We start from the raw sequence: 13,050 nt of genomic DNA, 5'->3' as shown, positions 1-13,050 counted from the left end.
CACCTTTTACCCACTCTCACCTTTACCACTCTCAACTTTACCACTCTCACCTTTTACCCACTCTTAACTTTACCACTTTAATCTTTTACCCACTCTCACCTTTACCACTCTCACCTTTTACCCACTCTTAACTTTACCACTCTCATCTTTTACCCACTCTTAACTTTACCACTCTCACATTTTACCCACTCTCACCTTTACCACTCTCACTTTTTACTCACTCTCACCTTTTACTTGACTCTCTGCTAATTACAGATGCAAGATGATGATGATGATGATGATGATGATTATGATGAACATGATGATGATGAATTCGACCTTCTCCTGTTGCTTCTTTCTCATCTCAAAGTAAAAGTACAGAATGACTCTCATTCAAGTATAAAAAAGTACAGGGCTTGTGTTAGTTTGGAGTATCTTTAATTTTATAGTAAAAAACTCTCTCACCCATTAACATCGTCTCCCTCTCCCCTCCTCTTTCTCGTTCTCTTTCTCTCACCCTCTAACATCATCTCAATCTCTCTCCCTCTATCCCTCACCCTCTCACATTGCCTCTCTCAATTGTGACTATGCAGATTTTTTTTTTTAATAATATAGGAATACAAGATAAAGTGCTATAGACGATGAGTAAGTGTGTGAGTGATCATCTCTAAATAATAAAGCCTGTCTAGATTACAAGCTAGTGTAGATAACTCACCTTCGTACAGAATGTAAGCGTTGGTTGCCATGGTTATAATCACTGCTTTATTATTATTTTATCATCTAAAAATCATAAACCAAAATCCACTATTACATACCACATAAGTGATAAAGAAATGTAGAACTTGTGTGTATTACTCACTGACTTTTCAACAGGTCATTCACCTCGTCTACACTTCAGTCTAAGACTGGCAGAAGGCTGAGTTCGAACTCTATTATAACCTAAATGATATAATCTAAGTGAACTTTTATACTATATATATATATATATATATATATATATATATATATATATATATATTTATATATAAATATTTAATGCTATATCTTTTAAAATAACACACTGCAATGTAATTACTTTGTTTAGCAGAATTAGTCTATACAGTATACTGTAGCTGATAAACTGCACATATTGTTTTCATGCTGCGAGCGTTAACGCTGATTAATTATGCAACATAATTCTCTGGAAGTAGAGAAAACTGCTGTGTAAAATCCTTGTGATGGGAAATATGGGTGCTTGTGTTTAGTAATGAGCAATAAAATGAAGTTTAGGCTCCTTTTGCTGCTTTAAAACTCGTAAATAAGTACACTGTGTGATAAGGCCGCGGTAGAAGGCGGACAGGTGTGAGGAATATCCGTGATATCAGACTTTACAGATGATCGGATTAACAGCAGGATGCAGAAGGCTCAGCTTTCTCTTGGGCGGTACGGTGGTTAGCACCGTCAGATTGCACCTCCAGGGTCGAGGTTCGATTCCTAAACAGGATTGATTCCCACCTTACTGTACATGGAGTTTGCATGGTCTCTTTTGAGTCTTGGCCTCACAGTCTAAACAGTTTATTGCGCAATTTAAAAACGGAGACTAGCGATCAGGGAAGTGAATACAGTGCAAGGGTGTTAATACTACTAATTAAAACACAACTAACACCTGGGGTACCTTTTAAAATCACCATCAAAGATTTCAGTTGTTGCTGTGGAGACAGCTCGGGTGTGAGATTTTCGTCTCAATCTATGAAGACCAGATGATGCTGAAGACCTTCTCATGACCAGATCTCCAGAGTTTTACTCCCAGTTAAAGATTTTTTTTTCCACTTAAATATTCAACACCGCAAAAGACCAACACCTGGAATGTTTCTCACTCGATTTCAGATGCTGGTGTCTGAATTGCATCAAACACATCAGAATGGTATTGGTTTTAGCCAGCACACACAGAACATGGTAGACAGTATTACACTATGCTCCTGCTGTGAATTATAGATAGTGTGAGATCGCACATGTCGAATGAAACGAGCCAGCGGGAAGTCTTTAACCCATGGGCCTTGAGTCAGAAACATACATGAGATACATTCTGAACCCAAGAGCTTTTACATCAAAACTTATCCACCGGAATTGCCCGTGAACGCTGCGCTTTTGTTCCCCGCGCACAGATGAACTGAAATAAACCACAAAATAAAAAAAAATTAAAAAAAACAGTGGTACAGGTTGAAATGATTTTTAAGTGTGCAGTAAACCAGAATTGCTCCCATTAGGGTTAGGCGCTAGACAAAGGAATAAAACCGAGCTGATGAATACACTCTCTACACAAACATGTAGTCGTATTACTATACATACCGCTGTTCATTTTTAGGCTATAAGAGTGTGAAATAGTAGACTCATGCAATGAAACATCAGCAACTTAAGCCCAGTTCTGACATTGTTTTTCACAAATCACGATGAGCTATAAGTGATTCACAGCTTGCCATGACATTTTTAGATTTTCTGTAGGTTTATTAGGTTGCTAAAAGCTCATTCCTGGTCATTTAAGGGCTCAGATAGTGAATCGTGGGCAGCCATAGGGGTACCATGTCACATTATAGTGAAGTGGCATGCCATGTGCCCGTTACAGTCATACACACAATCATACACTCAAACTATCCTGTATCCTGTGAGTTATTGCCACGTCCCCCATACAGTCCTGACCTTGCTCCAAGCCATTTCCACATGTTTGGGCCATTAAAGGAGTTCCTGGGAGGCCGGCGGAGCAAGCAGTCCGATCACGGCTCCAGCGTACTGATGGTGTCCAAGCACTAGTGAAACACTGGGATAAGTTCATTAGTGTATCAGGGGATTATATAGAGACAGAAAGGAAGATTTTACTCTCAAAACTGTGTTCTGTTATTCTGTAGAATCAAAAGTCCTAGTTTTACTTGAACACCTGTGTTTGGACTGCAGAAGTCTTGCACTTACTACTTTTATGAAAAAAAAGTACGTGTCCGTAGTACGTGTAATATGAAATTTATGAAATGTGGGAAAATGGTGCATCAATTTAAATGGTATTAACTGAAATGATTGAAAAAAAAAGGACAAAACCTTATTCTAATAATGGTAGATAATCAAATGGTAATTCTTTGCCTGATGAATTCAGATTGTATGGTGGCATAATGTATATCATCATAGCAGGTTGATTCATATTAGAAATCAAATGTGTTGCTAATAAACTGAAATATACATCAGTATTATTATGTACTGTATATGACCTAATAATTAGTCTTAAACTGAAGATCTTTCAAAATTTGCATAAGATGCTCTTAACATTGTTCTATACACTTAAATAGTAAATAAGTGCAAAAAGTTTGATTCGTTCACTTGTAGTGTTTTTGCAATGAACTTTTCATGACTTCACTTTCAGGATATCCCGAAAGTTCCCAGAATCACAACAAGTAAATCTCCTGTGAACATGGAGATAATGAGGAGAGATGGTACAGCTGCCAAGGAATGCCCCATGGTAAAGGTAAATGTGTGCTGCTATTACATTTTAATAGCTTTTTTTTTTTATCCTAATAAGCAGCTCATCGGGTTTCAGGGCATCGTTTCAGCATCGGAAACCATTCGTGATTCTGCTCTGGATGCCAAACCCCTTCGCATGGATCAATACATGACTGATTACAGTAAAACCGCTCCAGTTCACAGGCAGCATGGGAAATGATCAGGGGTGGGAACAAACATGTATATTTCTGCTGAAAAGTTTGAGGGCTGATGGAGAACTTGTTAAAAAGACATTTGTTTGTAAGGGATGGTCACGGACACGGCTTGTGTTTTTCCGTTCGCTCATTGTCTCCGAGTTGACAAATCTCCTGCATATCAGCCTGACAGTGTGTGATATGAGGTTCCCTTGTTGGTGAGGCTTAAAACAGAATGAGAAATCTGTATCAATATGTCACAGTACAGACAGATACAGAGCGGGAGAGTCGAGAGACGAGTGGAGGCGAGGAACGCACCGCAGAGGAGATTCATCTCACTGAATAGTGACGTGACGTTATCAAGCAAACTGACAGAGATGTATCTCAGGGCCGCGTTCAGAGTCGGTGCATTAACGCTAATAAAGTTCCATGCAGTGACGTTCGGGTTACGCAGATGCTTGAGCTGAATTTCCTGATGCGCCAGTCTGGCTATGTACATGACCTGCATGTTGCCTCTGAGGTTGCTAGATTTCCGTCTGAGACGAGGATTTGCAACAGAGTCTAGACTGCAGAGTTTAAACACCGCAACTTGTGAGGAAAGAAATAATAATAATAAGACATAGGGAATGTGCACTGAAGAAGAAAACAATATCAATTCTTTTATTTGTCAAATGTAATGTGATGCAACAGAAAAGCAAGGGATGATTTATAATAAAAAGTCCGATATGACAAATAAGAAATCTAATGGTAGTTAAGTATACAGTGTGGCAAGCACCGAAATCTCCTGTTGCTCCTCGCTCACTCTGTGGTTCACTAGGTAGGTGGCCTCCCTTTCTGCAGGTGTGCCAGGGGGCGGGGCCATGGGAAGGGGCACTGGCTGGTGGCTAGTCATCATTAACGGGTCTCGGGCTTCTCCCCGCGCTATACAACACAGCGGGGAGTGAAGCTCGGGGTTTCTGTCAGGCTCCCTCTCTAGCGGTCTGTTTGTCTGGACCTGGAAAGCGACAAAGAACCACTGAGGACGCGAGAAGCATGAGGAGTGACATGTGAGTTGCTATGCACCCAGGACTTCAAAGTAATGAATGGAATGATGCCTTTGATCAGCGTTGAGGACGGGCACAAGCGCACTGCTGGAGCTCCTCCTGGCACTGGAACTCTCAAAAATAGCTGGATTCCGTGACCCTGCCGACGAAGAGGAAAAGGCCACCGTGTGTTCCATGAGAGCTGGGAGGGGCCGGTTCAGCAGATCACGACAGGTGCTGGTCGAGTAAACTCGCAGGAGAGGCTGTCCACATGGGCCCACTCTGCCCACCGCTCACCAGCCTGTGCCCGCATCCCATCCTGGCACTGCACACAGACCTATTTTTCTTCCTCGCTTCTTTTCCCCCAGTATTCCCACATTGCAACTTTGCAATTTTCATTAGTCGAATTAATAAAATAATGCAATTTATAGTTTGTGCTAATTGCATATACTCTCTTATAAAGAAGCTTGGAATTCATTTGGAGTCACTTAATAAATAAAAGCCTTGTTGCAGAAAACTGTAGATATTTAACAGTTTTTGTACGTGTGCTGTACATGCTGTTGTGAATGAGCTGTTACTATAGCGATGATAATGTGTTAGAACGAGCACATTAATTTAAACCTGTAATTTGCAGCCGCGGTTCTGCCGGAGCCGTGCTGTAGGAGCTGCATGGAGGAACATGTGCTGGTGTTCAAGGAGGAAAAAAAAGCTTAGTGTGAAAGCAGCAGTAATTGGACTAGCTTCACGAAGATTCACTTCTATATTTTTGTCACTTACCATTTTTACCAAGTAAACAGTAACCACACAGTGGAGGTTCACATACAGTAACCAGTACATACTAAGGGTTTCGACTGGAAAAAGGGATCAGGCACATTCAGGCAGTGTAGAGAAAATGAAAATAGATAAATTTGGCATGGTCGTTAGCACACACATGTGTGAATTTATAGCATTTTGAAGTTTATCTGTAAAAAGATACAGTGGCGATAAAAAGTATGGAAATCTTTTGGAATCTCATGGTTTTAGTTTGTCATTAAATGTGATGTGATCTTCATCTGAGTCAAGATATTTAAATATATATAATTTGCCTAAAATAATAACATAAAAAAAATCAATTTTTCGCATCTTTATTGAACAAACTCATGCAACATTCAAAATGAGAGTGGAAAAAGTAAGTGAACCCTGGGAAGTAATAACTGGTTGGCCCCGCCCTGTTGGCAGCAATAACCTTAACCAGGCGCTTTAGCTGTGGATCAGATCTGCACATCATTTAGGAGGAATGTTATCCCATTCTCGCTTGTAGAACTGCTTTAGCTCGGTCATATTCTTTGGACGTCTCATGGAGCATTGGACTACGGTTTGGAAGATCCCAGGTTCAAACCTTAAAACCACTTTGGAACCCTTTCCAGCTTGATGTAAATCAACAATTCTGGTCAGAGATCCTCTGAAAGCTTTTGTTGGCGAGGCGTTGCCCACATAAACATTCTCCTCTTGTGTGGAGCAAACTAAAAAGGTTTGTGTGGTTTTTAATCAGTCGGTATCTCTAGTCCACACCTGCTAACACCCGACTCCAATTAATGTTTTCGAGGTCGTTAACTGAGGGATTCACACACTTTTTCCACTAGCACTATGGGGATTATATGGTTGTTCACCATAAAGGCATAAAAGATTAAAATTTATTTGTGTTATTACTTTAGGCGCATTGTATTTGTCAATACCCTTACATTAGATGACAAATGAAACATGACAAATGTGATCTGATCTTCATTAAAGTCAAGGGTTAGTCAATTCATACAGCAAACTATGAAATTCCAAAAGGTTCACATAGTTTTTCTTCCCACTCTATTAAAATATTTAAGCATTCACACTCATAAAAAAAACACATAGTCATAATCTTGCACTAGTGAATTGAAAAAAAAAATGGTAATAATATGTTTTTTTTTAAAGGCATGCTGGAGAATTTATGTACAGTATATGGCTTACAATTAACTTGCGAGGCGACATCATTCTGTTTATGAATTATATCACTTTCTCTTTTAATGAAGGAGAGAAAATGAAAAACCTTAAGTTATTTTTATGGTTCGCCTGTATGGTTCATTCTGTAGTGAGAAATGATTACCTTAGACCTACTCCTTATGTCATTGGATGTGTTTACATGAACTCTAATATTCCACTAATAATGGCAATAATCACCTAATCAGAATGAAAACGTATCAATCGGGAGAGTGTGACCCCATCTCAATTGGGTCAATGGGAATAAGAGAGGAGTGTAAACTTTTAATAAAGTGTTTAGTGGGTAAATATTGATTCTATAAACACTTCATTTGATAATTTTTGTCTCGTCAGAATAAATATAATCTTAGTCCTACTTGGGGGTAACATAGGGGACGTCATGCGAAATGAACTTCCATTGCTTATGAACTCAGACGTATCTCTTTCAAGTCTTTACTTGTATTCACTGCGGCACTGGCTAAGGAGGGACTCTGAGTGGCTTTCCATTTCACACCCAGTAAAGTATCTAATCAATCGGGATCTACTGGAAAAGTGGGAGAAAAATACATCTTTTCTCTTCTTCTTCTTTTTGCTCAGACAGAACCACTTTGCTCATGTCAAAAAAGTTTATTCTAATTAAATGCCTAAAGCATATAAACACACATATTATCAGATTGGAGTCGTTTGAACACTGATGCCGTCATCTCAGCTCGACGTTCCTGTTTGAAAACATAGGCACCAGTACAGCAGCCTCTGTTTCTAGCTTATTGATTTCTCTTTTCTATATGTTTATTATCCAGTGTTTTGAGTCTATTAATGTGACATAAAAATCAATAAGCACATGTTTGAGTTAGCTAACATTAGACCGTTATATAAGATAGCTCAGTTTATAATATTTGTAACAAATACGACTAAAGGTTTCTTTTTTTTTTAAAAGATTAACAGGATTCAACTAAATTATAAAAATGCTGTTTTATTTTGTATATATATATATATATATATATATACCTAAAACAGATATGTGGCTCTTATAAAATCTTATATCTTGGTGTTTACCATAAAACCCTGTATCCTTTATATACACACCCACATTCTCTTCTTTTTTTTTTTTATTTAAATAAATACTTAATGAACATATTATACAGGGTGTAGAGCATAACTCTGGTCCTGAAGATATCACGGCTAAAGATATCTCGAGTGTGATATCGCTTTTATACAACAGGTTCACAAACGGTTTATTAATCAAATTCAAATCAAATTCAAATTTTATTTGTCACATACACAGTCATACACAGTACGATATGCAGTGAAATGCTTGTACGACCTCCAGTGACCTTAAAAGAAAAAAATAGTAAAAGCTTAGACATAAAAAATAATAGGAATGAAAGAAATACTTTAAAAAATAAAATTAACTAGTAAAATATGCTGTACAAAGTAAAATATAGGCTACTGTAATAAGAGAAATACGTTAGAAAATAAGGATAACTAGTGAAAATGTACTGTACAAAGTAAAAGTAAAATAAACTTTACAAATAAGAACAAGATATGTATAAAAAAGCAAAAAAAGCAAAATATCAATATATCAAAAGATTATCATTTGTTTTTTTATTTACCCAGTTATTTTGCTCCGCCTACACATAACTAACTAACCATGACTAGTGGAGCTGGCGAGCAACAGTTAGTGTAGTTAACAGGAGGTGAGAGTGGTGTTAAACTCCTAGCGGTACTCTGTAGCCAAAAAGGTAATGAGAATAAACCATGGAGGTGGTGAACAGTCCTGAGAAACTCACCAGATTTACTGTATATTTACACTTATTACACTTTAGATTATCAGCTCCGTTAACTTTCGGGTTCTGGGATCGAATCCCAAATACTGTAAAATGTAAAGATATTGCACTATGTAGGGTGTACAGTCCCTTGTTCCACACTCCAAGTAGTGCCCTTGTTTAGGGGTTAGAGAGGGATTTGGGATTCAGCCTTTGTTAGAAGCTGGTTAGCTTTGTAGCTAAGCGTTAGCTGTGAACAGAACGACATGGATGGTTCAGAGGCGATTCAGAAGGACTTAGAAGTGATCAGTGCAGAGACGGCGTGTTGTTTAAGACGCCATAACGTTATCAGATGTGTTGATGTTCTTACTGAAAGTGCTTCTGTGACTGGGTGTGAATGTGGGTTTAGTCAGACAGCTGCTCTCTCCTCAGTACTGCGGACCGTACAGACCTACTCTCACCCACGCGTATTATATCTAAAATGCACCATGTTCGTACCATGGCCACGCGTTAGGACTCTTTAGGGTTAGAAGCTCTAAATCTGCTGATCTGCTGAAGGCTTGATTCAATTTATTTAGAATTTAAACCCACTTCTACAGTAGGTTTAGCAGAGAATTAAATGCTCTGAAGGTGTAAATGATGGAGATCGCTCTGCATTCACAAATATATAAAGTACGTTTCCAATGCGACCTCAATTATTTACCAAGCACAAACACCATGTGTATGAGCGACTTTAATGCCTTCAGACTAAAAAGAGCTGACATCTGTATTAATAACATTGTTATGAAGAACCTGGTGAACTTTTTTAACCTTCTAAAATTAAATGTTTGTGATATATAGTAAAAACTAAATGAACTGTATGCATTATTTAGATACAGCAATTACAGGATCAATGTCTGACTAAAAATCAGATAAGCGAGGCTGTTCTTACTTTATAAGATATAAGATTTATGTGTTAAGCTCACATCAGTATTCAGACTCCAGATGTAACTACAGATTAAACGCTATGCAGAAGTTACTTGAGAGTTTCGCAGGCTGTCTCATTTATGCTCAAGTGTGTCCCTAAGTGTATTTATATCTTGCACAATTTTAGTTATATTTCTAATAAATAAAATATAATGATAAATATGAATTACTTCATCAATCAGGGTATTGGTGGCTCAGTGGTAGGTTTCTCACCTGCCATGCAGAAGGCTTGGGTCCGATTCAGATCCAATGCCTAAACCTCAGCCACTGGATAAAACCCGAGTCTGAATAAAATAGGTGGGTTGTGTCAGGAAGGGCTACCTGTGCCAATGTTGTATATTTAATGTAATTATGTGTATTTATTGTATTGCTTTACTTTATTTATGTTATTTTGTTTATTTCGTGGTTTCTCAGTTAGAATCATCATGTTTCCAATCTTACTTTTTTTCTGTTTAAAAGCAACTAAGATGCTCTATGACAATTGAAAAATCTGATTCTGAATTTTCTCTTTGTAGATGTAAATTTGAGGAATGAAGGTCAGTGCTCTGCCTATACGCCTTGATGTGTTTATTCTGAAATGTCGCACTTTTGCTGCTCAGGTTGGTGCTGAATGTTTCCAGAATCAAACTGAGAGAACATCTGGGAAGAAATCTGACCAACCTGCTCACCACCAGGTACACAACATCATCATCATCATCATCATCATCATCATCTTCATCATCTTCATCATCATCACTAAAACAAACAAACAAACATAAACACTTCATAAAGATAACATTTCCATATCACATTTTATAATACATAACTATATACAGTACTGTACAGTGTTGTGTGTTATGACAGTTTATGTCCAGTTGTTTTTTTTAGCAGTGTCATGTTATCAGTAATGCGCGTGGCACTCCCATGTCAGTGTTAATGATGTACAATAGTAATATAGTATTTTGCCTTGCGTACTCTTACGGATATGAATAGACGAGGTTACAGACAAGGATTTTCTGTATTAAAAATCGTGAAACAAACAAGGAAGAAGAACAGGACCTTGAGATCTCAAACTGTGATTTAGACCTGGAGATAATCACCAGTATGTGAAATATGACAACAGAACACAAAGTGCAAAACCATAAACTAAATACAAACAAAAAAAACAAACCAAAATTACAGTCAAGTGACATGCAGGGGCTGATGGGAGATCCAGCATCTCAGTGGTGCGTCTCTGACACGTAGTAAAGTGTTATATTTGCTTTTATATAACCTCATTAATCTGTTGCAAACTTTAAGATTTTGTTTGTGTGTCTTTAGCTTGACTTCATTTTATTGCCCCATAATGTTACTGAGTCTAGACCTGAGTAACTGATCAACCCCAGATCATAACACTGTCTCCAGAGGCTTGTACAGTGGACACTATGCATGATGGGAGCATCGCTTCATGTCCTTCCCTTCTCACCCTGACACGCCCATCACTCTGGAATAGGCTCAATCTGGACTCATCAGGTCACATGACCTTTGTCCATCGCTCCCAAGTCCAGTCCTTATGCTCTCTAGCAAACTAAAGCTTAATTCTAATTATAAGTGGATTTCTTATGGACACACAGCTGTTTAGTCCCAATCCCGTGACTTCTCATCACAGCTCCAACTTTCACCATTAAACATAGCTCTGATTTCTACTGGACATATTTTCGTTCAATTGTCCCCGTCCCCAGGTTGCTTTCCCGCGCACATTCCCCTTGTACAGTTGAGGTTTCCATCCTTCCTGTGTTTAATAACGTGTTGGACGGATGTGTTGTTCTTAACCTAATTCCAGTCGTTTCAGCTTTATCTCTTCATGGTGTGCCGCCAGTCTGAATTGGTGACAGACAGATTTAAAATGAGTGCATATTTTTTTGTTGAAAATATGCAATCATGTTTTCAATGCACTACAATTATATATTTTTCCAAACTGAGTGCATGTTTTGTTCCCATTCCTATGGATATTAATCTGAAAATCAGTAATCTCATTGACTGTAACCAGATGGGGTTATTTTATTCCTCTGTTAATGTTTCTCTGTGTAAATTTCAGCCATAAAGCATGCATGTGTCAAAGCAAGCATGCAATACTGTATGTCTTAATGTGTTAAATCGTTCTTTATGTTTTTTTAATTTAATAAGATAAAGATGTTGTGTTTCATTCCATCTTTTTATTAGCATGACATATTTCTAATATCTTCTTTTCATCCTGTTTCCTCTCCCCCACCATTACAGCCGAAGACTCTGGAACACACTGACGCACAGACACCGGGGGACAGCGGGAAAATGGAGGAAGGAAAAAAGCCACAGCTGGACAAACACAACTGAGACACGACTAAACAAGACAGCTGGACAAACACGACTAAAAGACTTTGGCAGATTTTTTTTTTTTCGTGTGGTATCGGTTTAATCGGTTTAACTCCCCTGACCTGTCACTTACAGAGAATAGAAAGCACACACACAGACACACACACACACACACACACACACACACACCATGTAAGTATCACTGTTCTTGTAGAGGAAGAACCCAAAACGTCTGAGTTTGACCTGAGATCCAGCAGATTAGTACAACGGCATGCACTATAGACTTTTAGGTTTGACGTTTATAACAGTACTGGTCTTTTCTTTCGTTTTCTTTACGTTTCATGATAACACAACTGTTCTTTTATCCTTTTAAGTTTTTTCGGAATTTCTTCAGCGATTGTGGACATCTTTTGATTTGTGGTGTTTGTAGTTGAGAACTTTGTGGACTTGCACCACACGCCGGAGACACACTCCTAATTCGCATCGCTCTCGGACGCGGCCCGCCGAAAGTCGATACCAGAAGCACGGATACGGATCTGACATCACGCTGGTTCTGTTTTAAACTGCCCAGTGCTAAAACTCCTCTTAAATTACACAAGGAATGACAAAGAGTTAGGATTTAAATGTAAAGATTTGGTCCTTTTTTGTGATGATGGTAGTTTTCATTTAATCTCTTCCCTTTTCTGTATCCTGTAACTCTTAGTATGAATCGAGTTAATTCAGAGTTGGCTGGCCAACTTTGATCACTGAACAACTTGAAAGCTTTTGGTGCGAAAATTTAAAGAGAAAAAGGAAAAAAAAAAAAAAAACAGACTCACAGTGAGTCGTCTCCCTGAGAATGATGTGCCATGCACTGAGGACTTAATCTACTGCTACATGTCTCGGTTTCTCTACCTTCCTGTGTCCTTTCAATAAAACCGTGATTTTCACTAAATGTGTGCATAAATGATTCTTTGTGGAGAAAAAAGAAAGAAGCGAGACTCATCACTTGTCCGATAGACTCACGCTTGTATCCACCTGTCTGTTCGAGCTACCTTTCCCTCTCACATTACGTGAAGCACAAAAACCTCCGTGTCATCCTGGGACGGGAAATTAATTAATGACAATGTAGTGAGATGAAGCAGAGTAACTGTTTCCAGCTGTTTAAATCCAACTTTTATTCTTCTTTTATAGTATCAGCTATATTATTTCAGTATTTCAGCATATTGTCCGTAATTCATTTTTTTATATTTATTAAAGTAAGACACCAAACTTTATATCCATTTATACCCACATTTACATTTAGGGACGTCTTAAAAACCATTCTTCTTTTTTTTTTAGACACTCTCAGATTTTTCCCTCTCTTAAGGTTGATAAGATGAA

General features: G+C 38.2%; 1 protein-coding gene across 1 annotated transcript in view; it reads left to right on the top strand.

Annotated features, from left to right (window-relative positions):
* Positions 1-12,622, top strand: part of luzp2 (leucine zipper protein 2) — a 110,629-nt gene extending 98,007 nt beyond the window's left edge. Inside the window, exons 10-12 of the mRNA XM_053499850.1 lie at positions 3,365-3,466; positions 9,978-10,052; positions 11,617-12,622. Coding sequence (XP_053355825.1) covers positions 3,365-3,466; positions 9,978-10,052; positions 11,617-11,709 — 270 coding nt within the window. The 3' untranslated portion in view covers positions 11,710-12,622. The remainder of the gene's footprint in view (positions 1-3,364; positions 3,467-9,977; positions 10,053-11,616) is intronic.
* Positions 12,623-13,050: the final 428 nt, after the last annotated feature.

Source organism: Clarias gariepinus, chromosome 7 (assembly GCF_024256425.1).
Source record: "Clarias gariepinus isolate MV-2021 ecotype Netherlands chromosome 7, CGAR_prim_01v2, whole genome shotgun sequence".
Taxonomy (NCBI): domain Eukaryota; kingdom Metazoa; phylum Chordata; class Actinopteri; order Siluriformes; family Clariidae; genus Clarias; species Clarias gariepinus.
The sequence above is the reverse complement of the archived record's forward strand: the minus strand, read 5'-3'. Positions and strand labels throughout refer to the sequence as shown.